This window comes from Oreochromis aureus, linkage group 16 (genome assembly GCF_013358895.1).
Source record: "Oreochromis aureus strain Israel breed Guangdong linkage group 16, ZZ_aureus, whole genome shotgun sequence".
Taxonomy (NCBI): Eukaryota; Metazoa; Chordata; class Actinopteri; order Cichliformes; family Cichlidae; genus Oreochromis; species Oreochromis aureus.
Genome location: NC_052957.1, coordinates 22,622,036 through 22,649,436, shown reverse-complemented (window position 1 = coordinate 22,649,436; position 27,401 = coordinate 22,622,036). Strand labels below are relative to the sequence as shown.

The 27,401-nt window shown below is 43.8% G+C and overlaps 2 protein-coding genes across 4 annotated transcripts in view; both read left to right on the top strand.

Annotated features, from left to right (window-relative positions):
• bcor (BCL6 corepressor) overlaps positions 1 to 13,620 on the top strand; it is a 33,150-nt gene extending 19,530 nt beyond the window's left edge. For all 3 annotated transcript variants that reach the window (XM_039600070.1, XM_039600071.1, XM_039600069.1), the window contains 7 exons: positions 159 to 484; positions 1,947 to 2,231; positions 8,921 to 9,087; positions 9,853 to 9,998; positions 11,929 to 12,006; positions 12,180 to 12,333; positions 12,437 to 13,620. In XM_039600070.1, the coding sequence (XP_039456004.1) occupies positions 159 to 484; positions 1,947 to 2,231; positions 8,921 to 9,087; positions 9,853 to 9,998; positions 11,929 to 12,006; positions 12,180 to 12,333; positions 12,437 to 12,767 (1,487 nt within the window). In that variant the 3' untranslated portion in view covers positions 12,768 to 13,620. The remainder of the gene's footprint in view (positions 1 to 158; positions 485 to 1,946; positions 2,232 to 8,920; positions 9,088 to 9,852; positions 9,999 to 11,928; positions 12,007 to 12,179; positions 12,334 to 12,436) is intronic.
• A 7,970-nt stretch (positions 13,621 to 21,590) lies between these two features.
• atp6ap2 (ATPase H+ transporting accessory protein 2) lies at positions 21,591 to 26,689 on the top strand. The gene is made up of 9 exons (XM_031734638.2): positions 21,591 to 21,735; positions 24,027 to 24,157; positions 24,267 to 24,395; positions 24,488 to 24,583; positions 24,677 to 24,814; positions 24,920 to 24,973; positions 25,070 to 25,219; positions 25,316 to 25,435; positions 25,828 to 26,689. Exons 1-9 carry the CDS (start codon positions 21,660 to 21,662, stop codon positions 26,020 to 26,022), a joined length of 1,089 nt encoding a protein of 362 aa, XP_031590498.1. The 5' UTR covers positions 21,591 to 21,659; the 3' UTR covers positions 26,023 to 26,689.
• Positions 26,690 to 27,401: the final 712 nt, after the last annotated feature.

Genomic DNA, 27,401 nt, shown 5'->3' with positions numbered 1-27,401 from the left:
TTTTTATTTTTTATTTTTTTCCCTGGGCGAGCAGGCATGCTGCGCTCCCAGACAGCTCTGTGTGCTCATTAATAAACCAACAGAGGGTGAGAGATGGCCTTGCAATACTTTCCTATCCTCGCACTCGCTCACTCTGTCTCCCTCTTTTCCTTCTCCAGGAGTAGCTGCTGCCGTCGCTCCCCTCCCCCCCAGCCAGCTGAAGGACAGAGCGCACCCGCCGAACCCCTTCTCAGGTGACCGTGGCCTCAAGGAGTCCAGGAGGGGCCCCCCCTCTCCGGCCCCAGAGCAGTCCGTGGGAGGTACCCCTCCCCTCAAGGTCCGTCGCCATAGTGACACGGACAAACCCAAGGGCAAGCGGCCGTGCAAGACCAAACACACCAGCCAGAGGGAGCGAGAGCGGGAGAGGGAGAAAAGGAAAGAGGCAGCCGCCAGCAGCCCGGGCCAGCGTTGCGGGACTGAGCTGGGTAAAGCTGAGGATGACAAGGTGAGCGCGACCAAGACGCAGGCGTGTGGATGTTTGCAGCAGCAGCGGCAGAGTCTGTTTCAGTATGCCTGTTGGCGCCTCTGATTATGCAGCTGGGGAAGGGAGGGAGGGACTGAGGAAGGAAGTATGTTTACAATGTTTAGAGGACTGCTGGAGCTTTGACCTCCCTGCGCCCTCAGCGGCTCCCTGCGGAGGGCCCCGCGTGCATGTGTTTGTGTCTCTGGCCTTAATTGTCGAACGCGTGTCATCTTTTTTGTGTGTGTACATATATATATATATATATATATATGTGTGTAGATGAGAGACAGGGGTGTGAGTGTCTGCGTGTTCGCAAGCATTCAAAAACCCTGGAGCAATTATATATCACACTCACTTCTGAACACGCACACTTTCTCTCACTCGCACAATGAGGAATGTGGCAGCTACGACTGAGCGTTTGAAACGCCCGAGTTCAAAAGGAGGAGGAGGGGGGAAAAAAAAAAAGAGCACGGGGGAAAAATTGAGGGAAAAAAAAAGAAAAAAGAAGGCGAGTCGTTTTCCGCCCGTGCTGCTCTCCTCCCCTGCTCCTCCTCAGCCTGACAGCTGCTTCGACATGGAATTCCACTGAGAGGGCTCGCAGTGTTCGCACACACTCAGTCACACACGCACACACTCAAGCAGGCAACTCCCTCTCTCGTGCGTTGTGTTCAGAGGGCTCTGTTGGTTTAGCAGTTAAAGAAAAGTGGCGTGCCAACCTGCACTGTTTTTGGGCGTGAACACTCGGCGTGAAAGCTTTGTGTGCGAGTGTGTGTGTTTTCAGCGATGCATAGCGTGTCTCCCAGACACAAAAGTCATATATAAACACAGATGTTGTTGATGAAAAATCAATCTGAGTGTATATATACAGTAGGTATGCTGTTAAAGAGGTAGTTTGGAAGTCATGTGAGGATAGTTTCCTACACATACACCATGTATATAGTTCCACACACATATGTATACATATACACTGCTTTTTATTCTATTCTATTTATTATTTTTTTTTAATTTTTTCAGCCTTATTGTATATTGATTTCTCGTCTTCTTATTTTAGCACCTTTGTGGTCCAGCTACCCAATTTCGCTGTGCAAGAAACTGCACAATGACAATAAAAAGCTCTAAGTCTCTCTAAGTCTAAGTCATTGGGGTGAGGGGGGTCTAAACACATGGCTTAAGAACAGATTTAAGCTTCAAATTTCAGTATGAATTTTGGGCCCTGATTCGAATACTTAAACCACCTTTTTAATTGATTCTTCTTTTAACTTATTTAAAAAAGTGGATATCATTTCCTGTGCATGGATGCACATTTTAATTTCCCTCTGTGCGCGTGTGCGTAGTCTCATCCCTGTCCCCTTGAATGCTCGTGCTCGTGTGTGTCTGTGAATGTCCCGTCTGCTTCGTGGCAGGGACTGTAACGCTCTCTCCCCATCTCTCACTCTCTCCTCAGCTGAGTGAGCAGTGCAGCGCTCCGAGGAAGAGAGCCGCTTCTCCTAATCATTATCCCTGCTCTCCAGTCAAGCCCTGCTCCCCCACCGCGCTCTGTCCGCCCTCCCTGCAGCTCCAGGCTAATGACAGAGCGGGCGGTGTTCCACCAGAGCCGGCGGGCTTGCACAGAACTCCCCCTGCCGAGCCCTCCGTGGTGCGTCCGATCCCGCCAGAGGCTCGTCGGCTGATTGTGAACAAGAACGCCGGGGAGACGCTCCTTCAGAGAGCGGCACGACTGGGCTACGAGGTAATAGGCTTCAGTCGAAGTCATCCTCCCTTCTTATCTGCTTTCTCTCTTCGCAATTTACACCCTCAGACTTTGTCTTTTCCAAATCTCTCGCTTTCTCTCTCCCTTCTTAAATTGAGCTCATTTTCTCCACCTACTTTGTTCCTGTCTGTGACTCTGCCAGACGTCGCTTTACTCTTTTTCTTCTTCTCAGAGTTTTTGAGATTCTTCTTTCATCTGTCCTATTCTTCCTCTTCTTCCTTCTTCTATGATTTCCTCCTATTTCGCCCTCACTCGCGATTTCTACTTCACATGCTCCATCTTTTCGGCTCCTCTCGCCCGCTCTACTCTCTTTCTCTCTCTCAGGTTTCCGCTCTCTCCCTCCCCCCCCTTTCCTCTCAGCGCTCTCTTTCTCTTCCTCTCTTTGTGACTCAGATTGTCGTTGGCACCCCTCCTCTTCCCCACAAGTGCACCCACACACACACACAGCCTCCCCTCTTCTCTTCTCGCCTCGCTCCGCTCTCACATCTCATTAATTTTCCGTGAGGCGAAGTGTGACACACACCCCGGCGCGCACACACGCACAGAAACGAGCACGCGCAGGCAGCATGAGGGGATCGGTGGGATCATTATGCGCAGACTGATGCTCGCTGCCTCTCCGTAGCATCGGGAGTTTTTTTTTTTTTCTTTGTGTGTCGCTGCCGATCATTTGCTCCTAAACCAGATCCTCTCATTCTCCCCACACGCAAGAAAGAATGAGACTTGTGTATATTTTACCGACTCTCTCTCGCTCTCTCTCTCAACTCCCATTGCTCCGAAAGCTTTTAATTAAAGTTGGATGGCCCACTCTCTCGTTCTCCCTCATCCCCCGTGTTTCTCTTAGCGAGCCTAAACGTTTCTCCCCCTTGTTGACAGATGTTACAAATTGATTTATTGATCTGAGTAGTTTTAATGCTACTTGAGCTGCGGATTCCTGCTCTCTCACCCTGTGTGTGTGTGTGCGTGCACGCGTATGTGGGCGCGTGTGTGCGTGTCCACTCCTTCGCTATCTCCTTTGATGCTGCCTTTGTGCGTGCGTGATAATTTTTATCACCAGCAGAGGAATCTTCTCAGAAACTGTAAATAGGTGTGGGTTTCTTTTGTTGCTCATTCATGAGTTGCTTTATGGTTGTGTGTGTGTTTGGACACGTTTATGATGATGAGGTGCGTGCGTGTGCGCGCACGCGTGTGTGTGTGTGTGTCAGTGATTATGTGTGTGAGTCTGAATGGGAGAGAGCGAGAGTGTGAATGAGAGGTAAGCACTGGGAGTATAATCGCGTTCTAATGGCCCTCTAATGTGCCGTGGTGACTGTGGTTAGCAGTGGCGGCGGCTGTTTTTCTCCCTGGCTCGCTCTTACTCTCTCTCACTCACACACACACTCTCACACACACAGATACACGCGCACAAACAGGGTGCAGCGCAGCAGCAGGGTTCAGTCAGCCGTGCTGGAGAGAAGCTGGCTCGTCTCTCTGATTTATGCGTCTCTCTCGAACGTTTTTTTTCCCTCCCTCTCCTTTTTTTTTTTTTTTTTTCATTCCCCCCTTCGCATTTTTCCCTTCCTGCGCTCTGCATGTGGAGAGGGAATGAAGGAGGAGGGAGGAGAAAACCTGAGACTACACAAACAAGGCGCTGACCGCTGCGCAAACAACCCCCTCTCTCCCACCCTTTCTTTCTCTCTCTCTTTCTCTCACTCCCTCCCTCTCTCTCTCTCTCTCCCTCTCTCTCTCTCAGGAAGCTCGTCTCTCACTGCCTGTGTGCGATAAGCCTGGGGCAGGCCCCTGGGGCTCCCACACATGCACACACAAGGACGTGCTCAGGAACACACACACCAACTATGCATAAGGACTAACACACACACACACACACACACTTGCATACAAGCCTGTAGATGCGTACAGCGCTTGTCTCACGCTGGTGTTTAAGCGCCGCAAGCTCTGGGCTTATCACATGCAGGCAGAGAGATATGAGGGCCTGCGAGACGGAGGCACGCACACGAACACAGCTCACATGCCGATTATGAGCATGCGACGGAATACGTGCGCGCACGCACACACACACACACTTTCTGACCCAGTAAGCACATGCACAGGCATCCTGACATGTTTCTTCTCCATATGCCGCACAGACAAGACGACTCTCGGCGTTCGCTGTCGCACACCCACATAGACCTGCACATGCAAATTCAGAGTCGCCTCATGCACGCACAAGCCACTAAATACACCACTGCATCTTTTTTGTGTGTGTGTTTGTGTGTAAATCGGCACATGCAGGATGCAGAATCACCTCATGCATGCAATTTTAGCACACATGCACTTCTCCGTGCTGTTCTCGCTGCCTGGGCCGACACTGTGCATATTTCATGTTCATTTAGTTTTGCAATCCGTGCCTCTGCACATGAAAGCCCACTCTCTCTCTCTCTCTCTTTCTCTCTCTCTTCCTTCCTCCCTCACTCCCCTTTTATTCTCTCGCTCTCCCTCGTCTGCCTCGCTCTCTGAGCATTTGAAATGGTAATGAGCAGAGATTCTGCGGATGTCTTCATCCCTCTAGTGCTGGGGCTCGGGGCCCCTCAGCTCTCTGCCCATTGAAAGCTCAGATAAAGGTGCAATCTGTCATTTATTCTCCCCATGAATCGCTTCTGATTTTTCTCCTCAAATCCATGTATGATCCAAGCAAAGAGGAAAAAACTGGATTGCATTTTAAGTGCCTAGTTGGACCAGAAACCGTGATGGAAAAACTTGGAAAATGAAATCACTGTGATCAGTGGTTTTTGTGGTAAAGTACATCCACAGTGACTTAAAGTTCAGCTTTGACCGATGGCAAGCAGTCCCGACAGTGCTGACCTTTGATGGAACTACAGACCAAAAAGTCCAAAATTTAACACGTTATCACACTAACTGTATTGCATTTCATTAAACAGACTAATACTGCACATCTCTTTAACTAAACCATTTTAAGTTGAGGTCGTTAGGGTCGTTAGCTTACTCGTCGCAGGCCAGCTAGCTATGACAACTGCTTTGGCGGGTTCGCATCATCATGTTGTTGGGTAGTAGCAGTATCGCTTGCTAACTAGAGCTAGTTAGCAAAAGATTGCTAACTAGCTTCGGACGTAACATCAAAGTTTTTCACAAACTTACATTTGCACTCTGTCATCTTCTGATCCAACGAGATACCAATAGCTACTAATCTCTGAGTGAGTAAGGATTATGCTTTCCGTATCCACAAGCCTGCTTGGGTCCAAGTAATGTAAATTTCATCATCAGACGGTGGGTGTGAAGTTCCGTGGGGACGTCTGTGTCTGCCTGCTTTTGGTGACTGCGAGGAGAATTTCCATTACAGTGCAGCAGCTATGGATGCTCACAAAGTGGTGGACTTCAAAGAAGCATAAAGCAGGGGTTATACTTCCGAGTGTGCTTGGGACTTGACGTAAATTTCATCGTCAGATGTTTAGCATGAGAGTCTATGGGGAAGTCCGTGTGCATCTTCTCATCAGCTTCAGTACAACTCGACTGAAACTGGTGAGTCGCCCCCTGCTGGTTATTAGAAAAAAAATTGTGAGGCCATCTATGTTTAATATACAGAATATAGTCAACAATAACACAACAGTAAACGGTTATTGCAAGACCATTCGCATACCACAGGGTAAGCATTTGCAGCAGGCAACGGCACAACAGGATTGACGAAATTCAAGACGAGGTTTCGTTTTTTGCACCTGGACTACTAACAAGGTGTAAGGTAGAAATGGCAACAAGAAAACCAAAACAGACTTTGCGGTGTTGCAGAGAAAATGTAAGGACAGTGGCAGGACCATTTTTCATCGTTCGTAAAAGCCACTGGCATTGGCACAAGAAGGATGACCTAAAAAAAAAAGTACGCAAGCTTAGCTGTAATGCTTTGATCAATGAACGCGGGTGTTGCATTATCGTTGTTTGTCCAGATTAAAACAATATCTCATCATTTTCACACAAAGGCTGGGTCAGCAGAGCTTCCAAAGGTTTATTTTCGGGGCTCCTGAACCGGTTGAAGATTTTGGACAGTGGATGTGAAAGCGGCAGAAGTTTTAAAATGAAACTGGATTAATGTGGACGTACCCATTTAAAAGACACCTGTGGAGAAGCTTTAATGTGCAGGTTACTGATGAGAATGGGACATCCTCCTGTTATTCATTCTTATTTTTAAGTTGGCTTAAATGGCATACGTGTGCCTGAGTGTGAGATTAATTAAGTCTGACTGACATCATGAGTAGTTGCATACTGAGGCTTCCCGTCTCCCTCCGGCGGTGCCATTCTACGAGGGCCGGGCTTTCACGCACACTTTACACATGCACTCAATCATCCGCGCATTTCACTTTTCCGAGCACGCACAAACTTTGCTGCCTAGACTTCATCATTCAAAGGAAAGCCACTCGTGCATCTGCGCACGTGATTCATCTCGACATGACCACATGTGCTGTATGCGAGAACTCTGCGAGCCGCGAGGGGTTAAATGTCTGAGTGATGCATTGATTGCAGGCGAGCGCAGGGAAGCATTCTAGAGAGGGAGATTAGAGGACGGAGCGAAAGAGCGAGAGGAGGAGGAGGAGGGAAGGGAAGGGGTGTCTCATTTTACTGCGGAGGAGTGCGTGCGTGCGTGTGTGTGTGTGTGTGTGTGTGTGTGTGTCTGGCGGGAAGCCGGGGCTCTCATGCTAAGCTCCTCGCTCTCTCCCAGCGATATTAAACACGGCTCCGGAGGTTTAGCGCTACGCCTCCTCCACAGCCACACACAAAAAGGCACACGAGCGCACACACACAGACACAGACCGAGGAAAGCTGCATATCAACACTCTCTACCCGTCAGTCTCTCTAACACTTGCTCTCATTCACTCACGCAGACACACACACACACACACACACACACACACACACACACACACACACACAGGCACAGCGAGTGGAATCCCCCAGAGGGGAGCTTGAGCACAGTGCTCCTGAATCTCTCTCCAGCAGGCAAACAGAGCGTTGGCAGTGAAAGAAAACCAGTTGGAGCGTCTCTCCACCTTCCCTCATTTCTCTCTCCCTCTTTTTTTTTTTTTTTTGCACTTCTTCCTTCCCTGCTTTCCCTCTTCCTTCTCTCTCTCCATTATCTCTCCCGCCTCTCTGGCTCATCCGATCGCTCGCTCTATCACTCCTTTCACCCCTCCCCGTTTTCACACCGCCACCCACTACACCCCACCCCTTCATCTCTTGTTATTATCAGCTGCAGCCCAGAGGACTGCCCCGGCAGATTTCATCCACAGATTCATTTATCTGTCATCTGTCGGGGTGTTGCCTCTCGTCTGTCCCGTTCCGCGTCCTCTCTAACCCTCTGCTCGTCCCTCTGTCAGTCTGTTTTCTCTCTCCGCTTGCCTTTCCTTCCCTCTTCCTCCCTCCAGCCACCCTGTTCTGAAAGCGCGAGTGAGAGAGAGATAAACACTTGGACTAGATGGCAGCCTAGAATTAGCATAGAAATGGAAGTTTGGAGTCATTTCCCAGGTTCAGATGAGCAGCTCTGCTCCCCTCGGCACAGGACTGTCAGCAGGACAGGGTATGAATGTGTCTGGATATAAGAGTCACGTGTGTGTGTGTGTGTGGTTACAGTTGGATCCATAAGTTTTAAAAAATATATATTTATATATATAATTTTCCTTCTGTATACCACTACAATCGATATGAAATATAGCAATAAAGATGTAAATGAAGTGCGGGTATGCAGCTTTAATTCAAGGGGTTTTAAGACAAATATTGTGTAAATGTTAACGAGTTCAAGCTATTTTTTTTTTCTATATTTCTACGTGGCATTTCCATTTTCACAGGCTCAAAAGTAAAAGGACAATTTACTGGTGTCGTGGAGACGGGCCACTCGTGGTCACAAAACTGCTCATTTCATGCGAATTTAAGGACATATTGGATTTCAAAGCTATTTTAACGTCTGGATATATCTATTTGGGTTTACAAATACTAGTAATAGCCAGTGCCACACTAAGTTGCATATCCACAAGGGCACAAACAAACCAAAAAAAAGCACACTTGTCTGACTTGAACGGGCCCTGTATTGACACACTTTCAGGCTGGTTTCTGTCTCTCTGGCTCGTCTCTGCTTAATGGCAGCAGACGCTGCTCCAGTCCAATAAAAACCAGTCTGACTACTTAGTGCTGGACCTCCAACTGTCACAGCCCTAGACCAGAGAAAACGCTTCCAGCTCTTGAGCGGCGCTATCAAATCTCTTTGTTCCGCTTCCATTATGCTGTGTTCAGAGCCCAGCCATTGTAACTGGCTGCCACAGTGGCGTCCAGGCCCAACCATGCCACACAGACGCACACACACACACACACACACACACACACACACACACACTCTCTTACGTGCATGAGGAGAATCTGGCAGGCTAAATACAGTTGAGTCACACTTGGTCTCCTCGATGTGTTTGGCGCCAGCTCCAGTATTATGGAGCATTTGTGTGCGAGCGTGTATGTTTGTCCAGCACAGGAAACACACTCAGTTCCTCCTTTCCTTCATTTTTCTCCCTCAGGAACCGTAAAGGGAAGGACTGTTTGCGCATGCATCTGACTTGTGTGGCTGCTCTTGCAGTGTTTGCTTCGCAGATGCTCACACACTAAGCCCTGCTCTCTTTGTTGGCTCTTTTTTTTTTTTTTAGGAGGTTGTGCTGTACTGTCTGGAGAACAGAGTGTGTGAGGTGAATCACAGAGATTACGCCGGTTACTGCGCGCTCCACGAGGCGTGCGCCCGCGGCTGGCTCACCATAGTCCAACACCTTCTGGATTACGGGGCTGACATCAACTGCAGCGCTCAGGACGGCACCAGGTAAACGAACTCTTTCATGCACGTGCACACTCGATCACAGACACCAGCGGTTACATAAACACCCCTCTTAGGAAAATGCAGAAATGAAGGGATTTTCTTTTTCTTTTTTTATGGTTTTACGTGAATTTCCAAATAAAGAAAACCAGGGCTTGATCATCAATAAAGTGACGTGAGCTTTCTCATAACTAAAATTTCTGGGATTTATTTTACATTATTGTACAAGCGCAGTGATTTGGCTGATTAGCTGCACTTTTGGAAAGGGAAGGCTAGTACTTTCATTGAAGTGTTATTAAAATTTACACTAGGGGGTCTGTTCTAGGAAACTGTGCTCAGGTCTTACAGGAGTATTGCCCATGCAGTTTTGCTTTTGAGATTTGCAGCATCTGCAGTAAGAACAACGGTAGTCTTATAAATCTGAATTTCATTTTACTTTATGTCCCGCTACGTCTGAGTTTAGGGAAAATCTAAATAAGGAAAATATATTTTGTGGCGCTAGATCGTTCTTGTAAGTGTGATCAGAAGGGAATTCCAAAAAATTCCCTCCACACCATGTATAAATTTTATCCATGGATTCTGAAGGATATGTGGATCCGAGTTAGTTTAAAATATTTTCTGAAGAAGGTAAAGAAGACGTTTCCCTCTTATAATTTTAATTTGATATGTATTTGTAAAGATATGATGCAAAATGCAATTTTTCCCCTAATCTCATCCTGGTAAACCACTCCAATAGTTAATCAAAAAAAACTTACTTTCCTGTGTGTGTAGACCGATTCACGATGCCGTGGAGAACGACCACCTGGACGTGGTGAGAGTCCTGCTGTCTTATGGCGCCGACCCCACCTTGGCAACGTATTCTGGCCGTGGCCTTCTCAAGATGACCCACAGCAACAGCATGGAGCGCTTCCTCACTGGTAAATGTGATTTTCTTACATATGAAAGAAAGAAATTGACATTAAACTGAGTCCTTGACTTCAGATTCTTACATTTGAGTCTCATTTTGGCACGTGTGATAGATGGCTTGCAAACAAAGGGGCCTTCTGAGTTAGACCATCATATGTAAGAATGCAATATGAAGAAAGACAAAACAGATCTCCACAAAAAAAGATGACTTGGAATTTAAGATCCTTATTAAAATCACAGTGTAGTAAGAGCTAAAGTTGCCCATATACTTGATTTTAGCGTTTTGTTTTTTTTTTAGAGTGAATCTAAAGGTCGAACGTTTCTTCTCTCATGCTAACAAAATGAAATGCAAAAGCCACAAAATTTGAATATTAATGTGCCTTTGACCACAGATCATAAAACCCAGCGATGCTAGAAAAGGGAAATAAAAGCCAGCGTGAAGCTAGGATTTCTTTTTCAAAAACACACACCCATACACAAAAAAACAAAACCCAAAAGCCACACCGGAGTGTGGGCATCAAAAGGTGAGGCAAGGGTAAACTGTTAAAGAGATCGGTCACAAGCCCGGTTCCCGAAAGCTCCCGTCTTGACTCGTTCGCTGTTTGCTGTTCTTTCAGCGCTTTGACCTCTGTCCAACCTGTTGGTGTGAGGCCCTCTCCGCAAATCCTCCCAACAACAGCTCGACACGTCCGTCGCTGTCATCCCCGTCTCCCCTCCAGCGACCTCCCTACCCCTCCTCTCCCCCTCCCTCCCTCCCTCGACCACCTGTTAGACAGGGAGTCTGAGCCCGCCGGGGTGCGTGCTGCTGCCTCTGAGCTCCTCTATCTGGTTACTTAGCAACGGCAACTGTGTTTGCTCAGCGTACGTGCGGAAATGGGCTTTGCTCTGGCTAGAGACTCTGCTTTTGTATGCGTGCATGTGAGCGCCTGTCTTTTCGCAAGGCTGCCACGCTACAGTCTGACGTGTGTGTTGTGAGGGCTTGATGTTTGTACTCGGGTTGAGTCAACACGAATCTGTGCGCAGGAGGAGGAGGAGGAAATGAAAGCACACACACAGACACACACACACAAACAGGCGCACGTTTCCCCTGTAGCCAGCTGCTTAGTATTACCTGAACTAGTTAAAAGCTATTGCCTGAGAGACACTCGGGGGCTCGTACCGAGCAGGAGAGACGATCGCGGAACGGAGGCGAAAATAAAACAGGTGGCAGGAGGAGGTTTATGCGAGTAGGTAGACGCCTGCGAAAGCTGGTGCTGAATGTTGAAGAGAACGCGGGTGGATGGATCGATGTCGGCAGGGAGATCGAGCACCGGAGAAAATGAGCGAGAGCAAGCGATTGCTGCCCTCCCTCCACCTGGTCCCACTCATCTGGAGGCCGTTAATCCCTCCAAACACACGCCAGACGCCCCACGCCTCAGCACTGGCACAAAGCCCAGCTCTCACTCTGCAAGTGTGTGCGTGCGCGCGCATGTGCTGAATACACACTTTGCTCTCGCTGGGTGTGCTTATCCAGCTCCCTCTGCCTGTTTGTTTCCATCGCTCTGTGTGTGTGTGTGTGTGTGTGTGTGTGCGCACTCGGCGACTGTGTGTGGTTCTTGTTTGATTCCTGGCAGCAGTCTGCAGCCCTGCTCTGCACTGAGCCAGCTCTAACCCAGCGGAGACAGCCACTCTCCTCCCCCGTGGTAGAGCCGCTGGCCCCTGACCATCAGCCCTCCCGCCCTCCCCCTCCTCCCCCCAAAAACATTTGCTCTGTTTGTTTCTCTTTTCTCTCTTGACACTCCCCCTCACCCTCCTCCTCTCCCTCTTTTTTTTGTTTTTTTTCCTGCGCTCTTTATCCATTTTTCTGCTGTATTCTCCAAGGGCAATTGTATTTGCCTCGTTGCCTGTCCCCGGGGCTCTGGCTCTTGAATAACAGGCGTCGCTCCTCTCCTCTCTCCATAGATTATTTTGCCGACCTTCAGGGCCGCTCAGATGACGACCCAGGGCTTTATTGGGAATTCTATGGCAGCGCTGTGTGTGGTGAGTACTGATCAGCACTCTGTGTGTGTCCTTTAGTGCTTACAAAGTCTTTATTTTTAAACATCATCAGTGTCTGTACGTCGCACTGGCCTCTTTTAGGCAAGGCAGTTTTATGGTAATGTTGACGCTCACTAAAAAACGATCCGTGCTTTTCCTTTCTTCTGTGTGTCCAGAGTCTAGCGAAGAGGGCGGTGTCTATGACATTTTAGCAGACGCCCCAGGTCCAGATGATGAAGATGAGGATGATAAAAGGGAGGTGTTTGAGTTCGAGTTCTCCGACCGACCTCTTTTGCCTTGCTACAACATCCAGGTGTCCCTCTCCCAGGGGTGAGCATTAATCTTAAAAGCAGATTACATTTTCAACTCTGTTTTTTTGTTTTTGTTTTTTAAAGTTCATATTCCTAAACGTCGGTTAATTATTCTCTCTCAGGCCAAAAAACTGGCTGCTATTCTCCGACGTGCTCCGTCGGCTGCGGATGTCCGCTCGCGGTTTCCGGCAGGCCTTCCCTCACATGGAGGTGGTGACGGTAGCGGAGGCGGAGTTTTACCGGCAAGCGTCTCTGTCCCAGCTCTTCTCCTGCCCAGAAGAGCTGGAGGGCTTCCATCCCGACAGCAAGGAGCTGCTGGACCTGGTGGAAGACAGCGCAGAGCTCGCAGCCCTGCTGGGCTCCACACTGGAGTTTCTGGACGACCGCTGGGATCACCCCGGTGACAAACTCAAGGACAAAATCAAGGCTGTGGGAAAGTTGGGCTCATCCTGACCCTTTGACCCACTGAACCTTGATCATTATCGACTGCAGTTTGCTTTAGAACCGAGCAGGGGTTATGACGACATGCCTTAGCCTGACCTTTAGTTCCTGCGTTTCGGCCCGACTCTGGACCAGCACTGGTGCACTGTACAGATGGACTGACCTACTGGCTGATGGGCTGCTGAAACATTTCCCTCTGTTAACTGAGGATCAATATATTTGTGACTCAATAGACTTAATAATGGTCTTATTTTTATAAATTAATATATGTATAAATAAATATATAGATATATATAAATATATATATAAAATATCAAGAGATTTTTTTTTTTTGCTCACACGCCCCTCTGAAAGATTTTGTATGGCAACAGAGCATAAGCGTGTTGTCAGCGACTGGATGGCGTGTGTGAGCGCGCGGCACATTGTGCATGTGTGTAGTTGTACAGAATAGTACCGAGGCTGTGCTATTGAATGTGGTATTTGTGTTTATAGGAAGCACATGATGTCCTGTTTTTCTCCCACCCCGCCATCCCCTCCTCAGACTTTAGTGGTCGCTTGAGCCTCAGGGGCTTTTCTGTTGTATTTTTTTTTTTTCTGGATGTTCAAATGTTGCTTCCTGTTTAGTCTGTAATTTAACATTCAAACTACAAAATTGTATAATAAAGTTTTAAGATAATGTTGATATTCACCCCTTGGCACAGCTTGTACATAACAAGGAGGCTACTGCAGTAAGGTAATTTTTGGTGTGTTCAGTTTTGTTTTGTTTTGGGTTTGTTTGTTCTTTTTGTTCTAACTTTGTAATTAAAATATCTCATAATTTGTATTTATATTTTACAAACGAAGTTGCTTTAAAATAAATATACAAACCGCAAGATGATCTACGTGTCCTGCTCCTTGTTAACTCATTCGTGAAGTCATTTGAATTCTGAGAAGTCGAGCGGTGATGGGTGCCCTGTCGATATCAATCTGTGTGTGTAATTACTCCTGCGCCTGATGGAAGTGCGATCCACCGCGATCCTCTATTGCCATCTCTTGGAAATTTTAAGTATTGTAGGTTTAGTGCAATTTATTGCTGCAGCCCTGAGAGAACAATGTGCCAACTCCAACTTTGCCGCCTATGTGGTGAACAGCTGCTGGCTTGCAGCGTCCTCTAGTGTATAAATCTGCAAACACCACCCATTCAATGGGGCTTCAATTCTAAATCCCAACTTTTGTGTGGGTGCCGATGCTGTTTTTAATGTTAATGGAAATCCAGGAGGTTTTTGATTGCATCAAGGAAAACACAATATGTGAGTGTGTGTCATGATTTGATTACTTGATTAGCCAAATTTAGTTTTTTTTAAATGGCAATAATCACCTAATGATCTTCTTACTATCAGCAAAACCAGCAATGAAGCTCTCCTTCAAATGAGTAGTATCACTGAGGCTGCCGATCTCTATTCATTTGTGCTACAGATCTCTACTGTTGTACACAAGTGACTTTAAACTTGGAATCATTGTTGGTACCAGACAGACTAGTCTGAGAGTTTCAGAAACTGCTGATCTACTGGGATTTTCCCACACAAATGCTTAGAATGGCTTGTAAAAGAGAAAATATTAAGTGAGCAGCAGTTCTCTGGGTGAAAATGCCTTGGTGATGCCAGAGGTCCGCTCAAAGGAAGCCAACAGTTACTCAAATAACCACACACTATAACCAAAGTATGCAGAAGAGCATTTCTGAATGCGCAACAAGTCTCACCTTGACGCAGATGGGCCACAGCAGCAGAAGACCACACCGGCTCCCCTTCCCGTCAGCTAAGACCAAGAATCTGAGGCTCCGGTTCACACAGCCTCAACAAAACTGGAACAGCACTTGGTCTGAAAACATTGTTGCTGAGCGTGTTCGTCCCTTTATGACCACAGTGTACCATCTTCCAGCAGGATAACGCTCCATGTCACAAAGCTCAGATCACCTTAAACTGTTTTCTTGAACACGACAACTTACTTTAATATCCTCTATCGTCACCAGGCCAGATTCGAAACGGGAGATTCACATCATGGATAAGCAGCTTCAAAATCTCCAGAAACTCTGTGGGCTCATGTCAATATGTTCCAAATATATTCACTATTTACTAATGTTTGAGAAATGTTTTCTAAATCCACAGTGTCCATCTTCCATAACGCGAAAACGAGAGAGGGAAGCACCACAGGCACGTGCAGTGGGAGTTTGCCAAGAGCACGTATATGTTACTTTATTCAGACGTTTAGATCTTGTAGTGCTGCTGTGCTTCTGTGGCACATAATTCTGGATATGTGTATTTCAGGATTAACAGACTGGAGCCAGGTGATAAGGCGAGGTTGTGTTTGATAGTGTTATTTCGTACTGTAAGCCAGCTGTCACTCAGGAGTTAACGTAGGGATAAGCAACATGTGTTTGGCGTCACTGAACAAATAATCCACGGTAACATTTCAGCATATTGTTACTCAAGTGGTCCGAGAGGAGTTTTAATGGACAACATTTTCTGCCACTGTCTCCTGGAAGATATTTATAATGTTTCACTCCATGTGAAAAGAGACAGAAATGCTGTAAATTTGTTCAAAAACAAAAAGAAGAGCACTTCAAACTCTGGCTGCTTTCCAACCCCTGCACAGTTGGCCAATAGCCAGTGAAGGTGGTGAATGTCAAATTGGTAGTTTCAGAAAGTCAGACAGGTGTGGAAAAGGGGGGTTTCCTAAGGCATCTGAGCATTCGGTGAGCATTTCTGACAGACTGCACAGGCACCTTTACGGTATAGGAATAACAGTTGCAATCCAGCGCTGCGGGCAAAATATAAAATATATTTAAAAAATGCAATGCAATTGTCAGCTGTGTGCATTCTACTAGATAAGCAATGATTGCATGCATGCTACAGGGTTTGCTGGACTCGTAGGACTAACCCACAGCCCCACAGTGAAGCAATCTGCAGTCTGCATCACAACTTCCACATTCTCTAAATGTTTAGATTAACATCGACACATCCGTTCAGGAAATAAATATCTGGATAGACAGACTGCTGCGGATGGAAACAGCAAATTGCAGTACATGAGCATAAACCAGTTCCAGTTCTTCAGACAAAGATAAAGACAAAGACAAACTAATATCATTGTGGGGATATAGGATGATCTTAGGACTTCTTTTTAGGTCCAGCAACATCACTCAGAATGCTCCGTGTGACTGCTTGCTTTTGTTGAGGGGAGGAATGTCTGAGATGAACTCCTTTCTGCATGCAGGTAGAGAGAAAATGGCCCATTGCAGATATCCAGGTAAAGGTGTCAGACTCGTGTCAGGTGTCAGAGTCTGTCAGACAGCTAATTTAGATGCTGAAGGCGTTAGTTTGTCAGCCGAGACTCTGAAGAGTCATATCCTGAGGCAGAGGTTGCAGGAGGGTCACACTCAGTGTCAAGAGGATCTCCACTCTGACTAACTTCCCACTTTACTCAACAGCAGGATGTAATTGCAGATAAGGGCTTTGTCTCTGAATATAAACCTCTAATAAGCACTTATTATGGGCACTATTAAGTGGAAAAATTGGGATGACACAGAATATGGCGTGGATATGCTCGTCACCCATGGTGAAGGCTTTGTTTCTTCTTAATTGTCAGTAAAATTCATCAGAATGGAGCCAAGCAGACTGAAAAATGAGCTGTTGCGTGCAGCTCGATTTAGTTGGTAATGTCTGAATCTTGGGGGTTTTCTCCATTATTAATGAACTCCCAGAAATAGTCTGATGATTTAACTGATTTATGGAACTGAAAAATCTCAAGCAAGTGTTGTGATAAAATTTGATCTGCAGTGTCGATAAATCAGCGCTGAAACGTCTTTCAGCCACTGCAACCCTGACAAAGGACAGAAAGAAAAGCTTACCACTCTTACTAAAAGGCAAACCAACCAGGGGGCCATTTCTGAGTGCCACTCTGCATGCATTCTACTTTCCTTTTCCTGTCAAAGTGCATTTGGATGGCTTGTTGACATCTACAGGGATGCAAATGGACACACTTCAGCTTGTGCACAATTCTGACACGCTCTTACTTAACCTCAGTCATTTTTTTTCTCTCTATTTGGCACGGCATTCTGACGAAAAGTCGTGTTTTCTCTCAGACATTTCTTGGGTTACATTTTCGAGCTTTGCATGGAATGATTTGTAATCATTTTAGAATTAAGACAGCATAACGGATACCAGATGACTTTTTTCACCGCATCATCATCTCTGGAGATGATGGAGCGATTATCTTATTTTGACACAGCCCTCAGACTTAAGGATAAAATCACGGCGACTTAACACTGAACGTGTGGAAATATGGAACCTTAGGCCAAGTCAGAAAACAAGCGTGTGCTTTGCTTTGTGCCAGTTTCTAAACAAACCGGTAATAGGCCCACAATACAAATAAAATAAAGGTCAAATACAGATTGAACATATGCACAACTGGCAAGTTTTGTGTGCTTTGGTTACTACATTGATTTGGACCCTGGTTACACCTGATTCCCAACAATGGTGACAAAGTGCAGCTGTAGAACCATTTCCATCCCTTTGAACATCTTTCGATGTCATTTCTTCTACCATACATTTTTAAGTGCTGAGCTATCACCAGCTTTTCTGCAGTCCTTTTTTTCTGAGGAAACCCTCTGATCAAGTCATAAGTTAAGAATTCAAGGCGTTTAGATGAAAAAGAGGAATTACCAACTGCAGTGAACACACACACACACTCACACTCATTTTCATATCTTAGTGGGGACATTTAATTGACATAATGCTTTTCCTGGCATCTTACCCTAACCCTAACCATCAAAAATGAATGCCTAACTCTAACCCTCTAAACCTAACCATAACCTAATTGTAACCCTGACACTAAAACCACATATTAAGCCTCAAAAATGCCTTCAAACTCATAGGGATGGGCATTTGGTCCCCATAAGTGACAGTTGGTCCCCACAAGTATAGTAACATGTCTAAACATGTACACACACACACACACACACACACACACACACACACACACACACACACACACACACACCTTCTCCCAAACATAAAGACAAAGTGCATTCGATTCCATTCATTCCTGAAAGACTGAATCTCTAACATAATGGAGACCACAACACCTGCACTTTACAGCAAGTTTGCCGCTGGTTTTAAATGGAAAGTAGCATTAAGTAGCGTTTCTATTTTTGGCTCGATTTGCTGCCTTTTATTTTATGTGTGTGGGTGTGTCTGTGTGTTTTTGTCTATACTGTATATTCACATGCTTTTTATGTGTCTGATTATTGATTATCACTGTTGATTGTCAGCATATAGTGGTGGCCTATGGGTTTATGTCTGTTTACAAACTATATTTCTCCAATGATCATAATAATGTTCAAAGGAACAAAGAGGGAAAAAAACCTGGACGGTTATTGCACTGTTTTGTGTAGCCATAAATATTGTTGGTTTAATCATTTAACTATTAATTTACAGAGGAAATGAAAAATATTATTAATGCCCTCGAATTTACAGTTTTTTGCAGATATACAACGAGTCATTAAAAAACTTTTTTGTGTACAAGACCTGTGTTTATACACCAGTAAGACAATTATAGCAGAGTAAGTAATCTCATATATCTCACAAAAACTTGTAAGCCTTACAGGGGATATTTTTTTTTAAGATAGGGTAAGAAAGGCTTTATTTAAGCTAAAGGTTGGGGTGGAAAATTCCAGTTTTGAATCATCTAAAGAACATAATTATTACAAAATAGCTTTAACTGGGTAGAGCAGTTTAGTAAAAAACAATATAGCTTAATTACCGAAAAAATCCCCAAAAGAACTCAATTAAATAGAAAAAACCAAGCAAAATAGAAACTTATTCTAGTTTCTCGTAAGAGGTCACCACAGCAGATGGATATGCATGTGTAGTTTAACAAAGATTTTTACTCTGAATGCCCTGACATAAGATTATTCATCAGCACCACAGTGTTTCCTCTTAGTCTTGATCTTTCAGGTGTGAAGCAAAATAACAAATAATAATAATTTAAATAAACAATTTACTGCATATTTTAGGAATTATGTTGTTACAGAAGTTGAAATTATTATTATTATTATTATTATTATTATTATTGCTAGGTAGCCAGGTAGTAAAGGGGTTAAAGTGGAATTTGGCTGTAGTGGCTCAGTGTGGGGAAAAGAATGACACCTGAGAATCACTTCTTTTGTGAGCTCCTGTGGATTTCTACTGTGTATAAGCTGTGATCAGCTGACCTGTGCTGCTATTCTCAACAGTGTCTCATTTCTGAGAGAAAGGTGAGAATTCTGAGATGAAAGTCAGAATTCTGAGAAAAAAGTCAAAAGTCTGACTTTTCTCTCAGAATTTTGACTTTTTTCTCAGGATTCTGACTTTCATCTCAGAATTCTTTTTTCTCTCAGAATTCTGACTTTTTTCTCGGAATTTTGAGAGTAAAGTCAGAATTGTGAGAAAAAAAGTCAAAATTCTGAGAAAAAGGTCAGAGTTCTGAGAGAAAAGTCAGAATTCTGACTTCAATCAAGACAAATCCCGGAGGAACCCACCCGATGGATTAATAAAGTTTTATTTAATCTAATAATCTAATAACTTTGATCACAGCCAAACTGATTTACTCCGGAACAAATAAAACACCGAAAAAAACCCAAACGACTACATTTTACGTTATCCGAGTGACTTATATATCATGTTTAACCTGAGTAGCAAAAGAGCGGGGGTCTGAAAACGATGAAGCCGGGAGTCCGCTGCTCTCCCCGCCTCCAGTGACCATTGAACCCCCCGGCTTGCTATCGAGCGGGTGGGTAACAGATGACTTTTGCAAATATGCGATGTCTTGATAAACCAAGCAGATATTTGAAATTTACACAGCTACTTTCTCGCCTGAAAATATATTAAAAGTTTATTTTGTGACCCAGAAAGATTAATAAGACTAATTTTGAAACTTAGTAGCAGCCGCCATTGTTGGAAACTGAAATTGGCTGGGCCGTGCTGTGAATTCTGGGATATGGTGGGCCACAAAGGACACACCCGACCCATCCTTCAAATTTGGGGAAATGAAGGATGCATTTGTTGGCCGCATTTGAAGGAGTCGACGAATTGGGACAGCCTTCATTGCCTGGCTGTGACGTAATCGGCCTTCAAATGCGGCCTCCGGAGGATGCAGCCGACATTTTGGGACACAGCTTCTGACTTTAATCTCAGAATTCTTTTTTCTCTCAGAATTCTGTTTTTTTTCTCAGAATTCTCACTTTAATCTCAGAATTCTGACTTTTCTCTCAGAACTCTGACCTTTTCTCAGAATTTTGACTTTTTTTTCTCATAATTCTGACTTTTAGCTCAGAATTCTGGGATTAAAGTCAGAATTCTGACCTTTTTTTGCAGAAATTTTGACCTTTTTCCTCAGAATTCTGACTTTAATCTCAGAATTCTTTTTTCGCTCAGAATTCTGACTTTTTTTCTCAGAATTCTCACTTTAATCTCAGAATTCTGGGATTAAAGTGAGAATTCTGACTTTTTTCTCAGAATTCTGACCTTTTTCTCAGAATTTTGACTTTTTTCTCAGAATTCTGACTTTAATCTCAGAATTCTTTTTTTCTCTCAGAATTCTGACTTTAATCTCAGAATTTTGAGAGAAAAATCAGATTTTTAATTCGGACTTTTTCTTGTTCTTGCTAGCACCATCCATGGAGAAGTGCAGGAGGGAATCCCAACAACGTAAGGAAGAGGTGAAATTAGCCTGGTAAAAAATTAGATGGAAGGAGATAATTAGGAAGGGAGTGACTCAAGGATTCCAGTAAAATGAATGCTTACTTTGACCATCAGCTAACAGTGTGGATGAAGTGGTGGTAAACACACAGTAATGAATTCATATCCACCATGACACCTCATGTAACATGTAAATTTAAGAATATTTATTTTTTGTGACTTTTTAAACGTTATTTCTGTCTCTAGTGGAGTTTAATTTTATATTGTTCTATCTTTTTAAAAAATATCTTATTATATCATATTTTTTAGATGCTGGGTGACGTGTTTTTTCCTCATCAAACTCAATTCATTGTAATGTTGACCCAGTGTTAACCACAGGTGGCAAAAGTTCCTTCTTTGCTTGAGTTGAAGTACAGATACTCGTGTTAAAAAACAAACAAACAAACAAACAAACAAACAAAACAACTTTACTCCAGTAAACGCTGAAGTACTGAAGAAACTTCTTTACTCATTTAAAAATAAAAGGTACCAGCTCCAAAATGTACTTAAAGTAAGACAGTACAAATTAGCTCCTTAAAGGACAATTCTTCTGAGCATTTCTGTACAAAGTTAACTGAACCTTGTGCTATATTAGTGTTATAATAAAATGATATTAGTACATGAAAATACAAATATTATTCAAATATACACTCTATTTCTAATTATTGTAATGAGCTTGAATGTGTGATGTAGAACACATGCAGTGAAAGATAATTTAGGACAATAACTATTTTTTGTTGCGTACATTGTAGAAAGTGACTACACTACTAACGATAAAATGAGTACAGTCAAGGGGTTCAAGGTTACCGTGGGATTCAGCAGGTAGGGGAACTCTAAGAGCTGTGTAGTGGCTCAGCATTGGGAAAAGAATCAAGTGAAGTAGAATAAAGCATATAAAACAATAAATTGCTAAAGAAATACAGTAAAACAGAAGCACAGAGAATACTAGATAAGATTAAGGTGGCTATAGGATGTAAAGTTTAGTTGAAGTATAACTATGATATAATAAAATCTCCTTGGAGAAACATCATAGCGACGTTTGGTCGTCAGCGAGTGTTGATTCCCCTCCAGTCCAGCAGGCGGCGGTAGCGCACGTGAAGTCCTACAGGAGGGAGACGCAGGTCAGCTGATCGCTGCAGTAGAGGAGAGAGAGATGTCTGTGAAGATCTTGCGAAGGATGGAGTCTGTTTTTACCGTCACTTTGACCTTCTACTGCCTGTTCACAGTCGGTAAGAAATACATAATAGTAGTTTTTCATTACTGACGTGTTGGGGTGTTTTTTTCCCCACGTATTTACGTGTAATAGTACAGTATCTTATATGCGCTGAAAGGCAGGTCGCTCGCCGAGCCCGGAACATTGTTAGCGTTGCCGTTTAACTCATTGTAAGATTTCTGTGACCAGACTCGTACGGTCGTGCTAATATAAACGAGGATAAGTGGAATAATAACTCTGCGGATGCTGGGAGTCATTGTTCGGCTTTGGACTTTCGTCAAGCGGAAGACCATAGGGTTAGCTTGCTGCTAACGGAGATTTTAGCTCAGTAGCTTCTTAAAATCTGCCAGTGACGATGAGGACGTGGTTAATATTCGTAAGGACGAGGTTGACAAATTCGTCCAGGTCATGTAAAAATGAAGAAAGTACTAAATATACGGCTTCCTGGTAGAGGGTTACGATTTTACAGAAGCCTGGGCGGTCACGTGACATGCTCTACGCCACTGGTTCCCCTTTATTCACCATCAGCTCTCTGTCACGAGTTCTTCCTCCATCCACATGAAAGGTGAGGGTCGATAGTTACTGAGCAGGCTGCTGCTTCTTGTGTTTGCTGTAACAGTGAGATAAACTGTGCTCCATCCTCCAGCAGCTCAGGGCTGACAGTCAGTAATAGTTATAGTGTTAATGCCTTATCACTGGTTATATAAATACTTTTGACTGATTCCTTATTCCTAAGGGATTTGCAGAGATTTTTAAATTGTATACCGTTCCCGATGCTTCCAGGCCTCCCATTTATCCAGGCTTGGGGCTGCCATTGTACCAAAAAGTGATTGTCTGCCAAAAAAATATTGCCCACATTTAAACTGTTGCAAATGACTTGTTGACCTATAATATGTCAAACATATCTCTCATGAATAATGTCAAGTCATTTTGAGCCAGAATGAATATTCCTGTCATAAGGAAGAAGACAGAAGTCTATATATCCTCTGTTTGTCCAAGTAAAATTTATCATTTATATTAAAAATGTCTTTCTCAAGAGATATCTGACCAGTAGGGTAGTAGAAATGGCTATCACAGTGGCCAAGAAAGATTGGATTGATTATAATGTAGGTACACTAAGGCAGAGTCATGCAAAACAGGTAATTTCTTTAATTACGCATGTCCAACTCAGGGTCGCCACTGTACTGTCATGGTGGACAGGTGTGCAGTCTGTCACAGGGCTGAGACGCAGACAGACAACTCTCATTCACACCTACAGACACTCTAGAGTCTACAGTTAGCGTAATCCTGTGCATGTCTTTTGACTGTGGAAGAAACCCACGCAGACTCCATGGGCTGGATACAAACCAATGAGGCCGCAATGCTGCCCTCTTTGGAAAAACAGCAAAAAAATATCTGTGTCATTATGAATCACATGTGATATTTATAGATGTAGAACAGTTTACTGCCATGAATGTGTCAGTCTGGTTCTATCACTAACAAATATTGGCCCTCCTGGTTTGGTAAGAAAAAACGAAATTTACTTGGAGTCATTAACCCTTGTAAATATCATTGACTTTGATTTTATTGTAATGTCCCACTTTTCATAATTATATTGTAATGTTTTGCTTTCGTATGTAGCTAATAGAGCTAGAGGATCTAGATTTACTGCTACTGAAGTCTTGAAGCAGATACTTAATGCTTAGTACTTAATGATGATAAAAATCACTCGGTATCTGTGACAGCTAAAAGAAATGGTACAATACAAGAAAGTATAACTGTGTAACCCGACTGAGTCATTTTACTCACTAAACTAGCCTGAGGGTTAGACATAATCCGTTCAGAATTTCAACATGTGCATCCCTCCTCGGTGATAGCTAAAGTTCTTGCTAGATGGTAAACATTTTAAGTAATGCTATATTCACTGAATCAGTATACAGTACAGAATCACATCTTTATTCTGGGCTGAGCAGCAAAAGAAGTTTCCAGACAGAATTGGACAGAATTCGTTGTAATTTAATTTTTAAGTCATTCTCCGAAAAAGTAGTACATGTGCCATTCTTTCAAAAACTCGTGCATGTTGCCATGTGACGCTTCTTTTTGTTCCTTTTGTGGGAATTTGTGATTGCAAAATGGCCACGTTTTAAAATACAAAATTGAGCAATCAGTTGGATACAGAAAGTGCACCGGGCAACAGATAGTGTCTTCAAACTCTAAGCTAATAATTATATTTGTAGGTGGTGATATTTTTTTGTCTTACTTAAAAAAACAAAACTGTATCCTATTCTTTTACTCTTGGATTTACAGTCCTGCTGTTTTTCCCCTCAGGTGTCCATGGAGACAGCTTCACTGTGCTGCAGGCTCCAGAGTTTGTGTCCTTCCAGAAAGGTGACTGGCCGGTTTCTGGAGAGAAGATTCCTGACCTGGTGGCTTTAACCATGGGCTTCTCAGTTCAAGAGGTGATTCATTACTTCAGCTTATGTTCCACAGTTTTATTAGTGTAATAGAAGAAGGCTAAGCTCATAATTACGCCAGCTTAAGCTCCACTATGCGTGTCCAATTGCACAGGATCTATCGTGGCCAGGCCTCCAGGCTGGTCCATTGTTCCAGCGGCCCCGGGCCAACGTTCTTGTGGTGGTGAGAGGAGTAGATAGCCTGGCTCTGCCTCAGAGCGTGGCCTCATATCCCCTGGAGAATGTGAGTATGACCGTTTTTGTGCATCAGCTTTTTATCTTGGTATAAATAGAAGTGTAGACTTGTATATGAGGGTGCTATCTTCTTTCCTGCAGCCCGTTCCCTTCACCCTGGATAGTGTTGCAGAGACTGTGCACTCTTTGTTTGCTGAGGACACCCCTGTAGTCCTCCAGCTGGCCCCCAGTGAGGAGGTAATAAAAGTCTGCTGACGTACTTCTTATCTGAGACAACCCTCTTGAGGCACTGTTAGTTATTTACTTTGACCCGTCTTTCATTTCTTTCAGCGGCTCTATATGCTCGGCAAGGCCAATGCTGTGTTCGAGGACTTACCCGTCACGTTGCAGCAGATCCGGGCCCGTCTGTCCCAGGATGGCTCTGTGCTGTCTTCTCTTCCCCTCAACTCCCTCAGCAGAAATGCAGAGGTCAGTTCTTAGCCACCTTTAAAACCAAAAGACTTATTTCTTACTCCCTACTTAACCAAAATTCCTTCCTTTGCCTTTCTTACCTTTTATTCTTTTTTTTGTTAGGCCGATTTGCTCTTCCTGTCCGAAGTCCAAGTGCTGCATGATATCACCGCTCTGGTGAGTTGTTGCTCGGACTGAAGCAATTCTTTCCACTTACAAAAAAAAAAGGAAAAAAGAGTTGTTTGACTCAAATCTTTTCTTTCCCTCCTGTAGCTGCAGAGACACAGACATTTGGCTAAGGACCACTCCCCTGACCTGTATTCGTTGGAGCTGTCTGGCTTGGAGGAGCTGAGCCGGCTCTATGGTCCAGACTCCCCTCAGTACCGCGACGCCACGGCCCTTCTCGCTTCTGTCCTTCAGAAGGTTAGGAGAAGATCTGAAGAAGCGATACGCCTCTTCAGCTAACAATTTAACCACATTTTAACCGTGTGCGTGTGTGTTTTTGTTTTTTCATTTCAGTTTGGGCAGGATGTGTATGGTCTCTATGGCAACAGCTCTGTGGTGGAGGTCGTTACAGTGAAGGCCTTTGAAGCTCCTTTAACCAGGAAGTCGCGCTCAATACTGGAATCCAGACAGATTGTAAGTCTGGGTCAACCTACTTTTTACTTTCTGATTTTCTGTTTCGTGCCAACAAAAAGGCAATAATAATGAGTCACTTGATGATTACATATATATGCTAGAGGAGATACTTGCTGAATATGACATAAATGTACCAGATTAGAATGGGTTAATTTACATTTCAAGCACATTTTCTGTAAAACATGTAGTTTAGAGGTCTGCGTCAGGTAGCAGAGAATAGCAGCAAATTTTTTCTCTGTCAATTTTTTTTTTTTTTTTTTTTTAGAGAGGCGTTCATTCAACTGTGTGGTGATTCTGAGTTTCTGTTTTGTTTCTTAGCTGCCTACACTGACACTTTAAACTAGTTCCAAATAGCTGTTTTTAATTTCTTGACTACTGCGAACATTTTTCAGAGTAACCCAGGCAGCCCTTACAACCTGGCTTACAAGTACAACTTCGAGTACGCCGTGGTCTTCAACATCGTGCTGTGGCTCATGATCGTTCTGGCACTCGCTGTCATCGCCATCGCTTACAACCTGTGGAACATGGACCCGGGCTACGACAGCATCATCTACAGGATGACCAATCAGAAGATCAGGATGGACTAAGTCCTGCCTGTCAAATCTCCTGCTGTCCCCTTAGAGCCCTCTAGTGAATGTTTGTGTTTTGTGTGAGGTCTCATTTAGTGAATAAACTGTGAGAGTCTTGATGGGAGGAAGACCGTAATACCGCTCACTTCTTTGTTTACAACTCTGGCTACAGAACCTACAAAAATATTAACATTTCGTTAGCGGCTCCTCAGTTTATCTACAGTGGTATCGTTCTTCATGTCCTGGGTGAACAAACTGAGACTTCCTCTCTACAAACTCACAGCATTCCTTATAAATTTAACCCCTCACTCTCTGTGTCTCATCTGTTTTTCTTGGTGATTGAAGTTGTTTTTTGTTGTTGTTGTTGTGGTTGTAAAAAATACATTGTAATATGAAAGAATGAGATTTATCTGGTTTCTCTGTAAAATTGTTGTGCTTTTGTGGGAAACAGTTTTAAGTTAAATGAAATTTTATGTGTATATATTGAATATACAAATGCAACTGTATGAGAAACGGCTGTGCTCTTGTAAAAAGATGTCAAGTAGACTTCAGCGTGCTTCTATTCTAGATTACAGACGTGTTGGGACACAAATACTTGATCTAAATGTTGCTTATTAGGATTGGATACGAATAAATGAAGCTCTGTAAACTGCAATATGTGAATGACAATAAATTATTAAATGGATCACCCTGATTTTTATTTACTCCTATATCACACACACTGTGCGTAATTATAAAGCTTGATTAAGGTTTTATCTAGTATCTAATAGACAACACCCCTCTCCTGGCTTCTCTGCATTGGCCTCCTGCACATGTTAGAATTTATTTTTGTATTTTACTGGTCACTTTTGAAAGTCTTCTGGATTTGGCCCCAAGCTGCTGACAAGTATTGACCCCATATGAGCATGACTTGCCTTGGATCCACATTTGGAGCCCTTATAGGGACTACTTTTGCCATCAGGGCTCCTCAACTTTGAAATGATCCAGCTGAGGAAATCGCTTCCCATTTCAGCCCATTTCAATAGACTCGCTTGTATTTGTTTATATTTGTATTCTTTTTGGTGTCGTTGTCTGGCTTCAATGCCTGCCTACCCTTTTAGTTTTTTTTGAATTTGTAGTTCTATGAAGTCCTTTTGCCTTCTGCAATAGGTCGGCAGCCTTAACATGAAATTTCCCCTTGTGGGACTAATAAAGGTATAATAAAGGTAAATCAAATTTTGTAAAATCTGTTTTGAAAGTTGCTGTATAAGTAAAGATTATTATTATAGTTTATTAGATATCCTGTAAATGTTACGTTAACCCCAATTCTGTATAATCATTCTTATGTCATCACTGCACAGGTATTGCTCATCGCACATCGTCTTCAATGCAAATATTCTTCATTACATGTTCAGCTT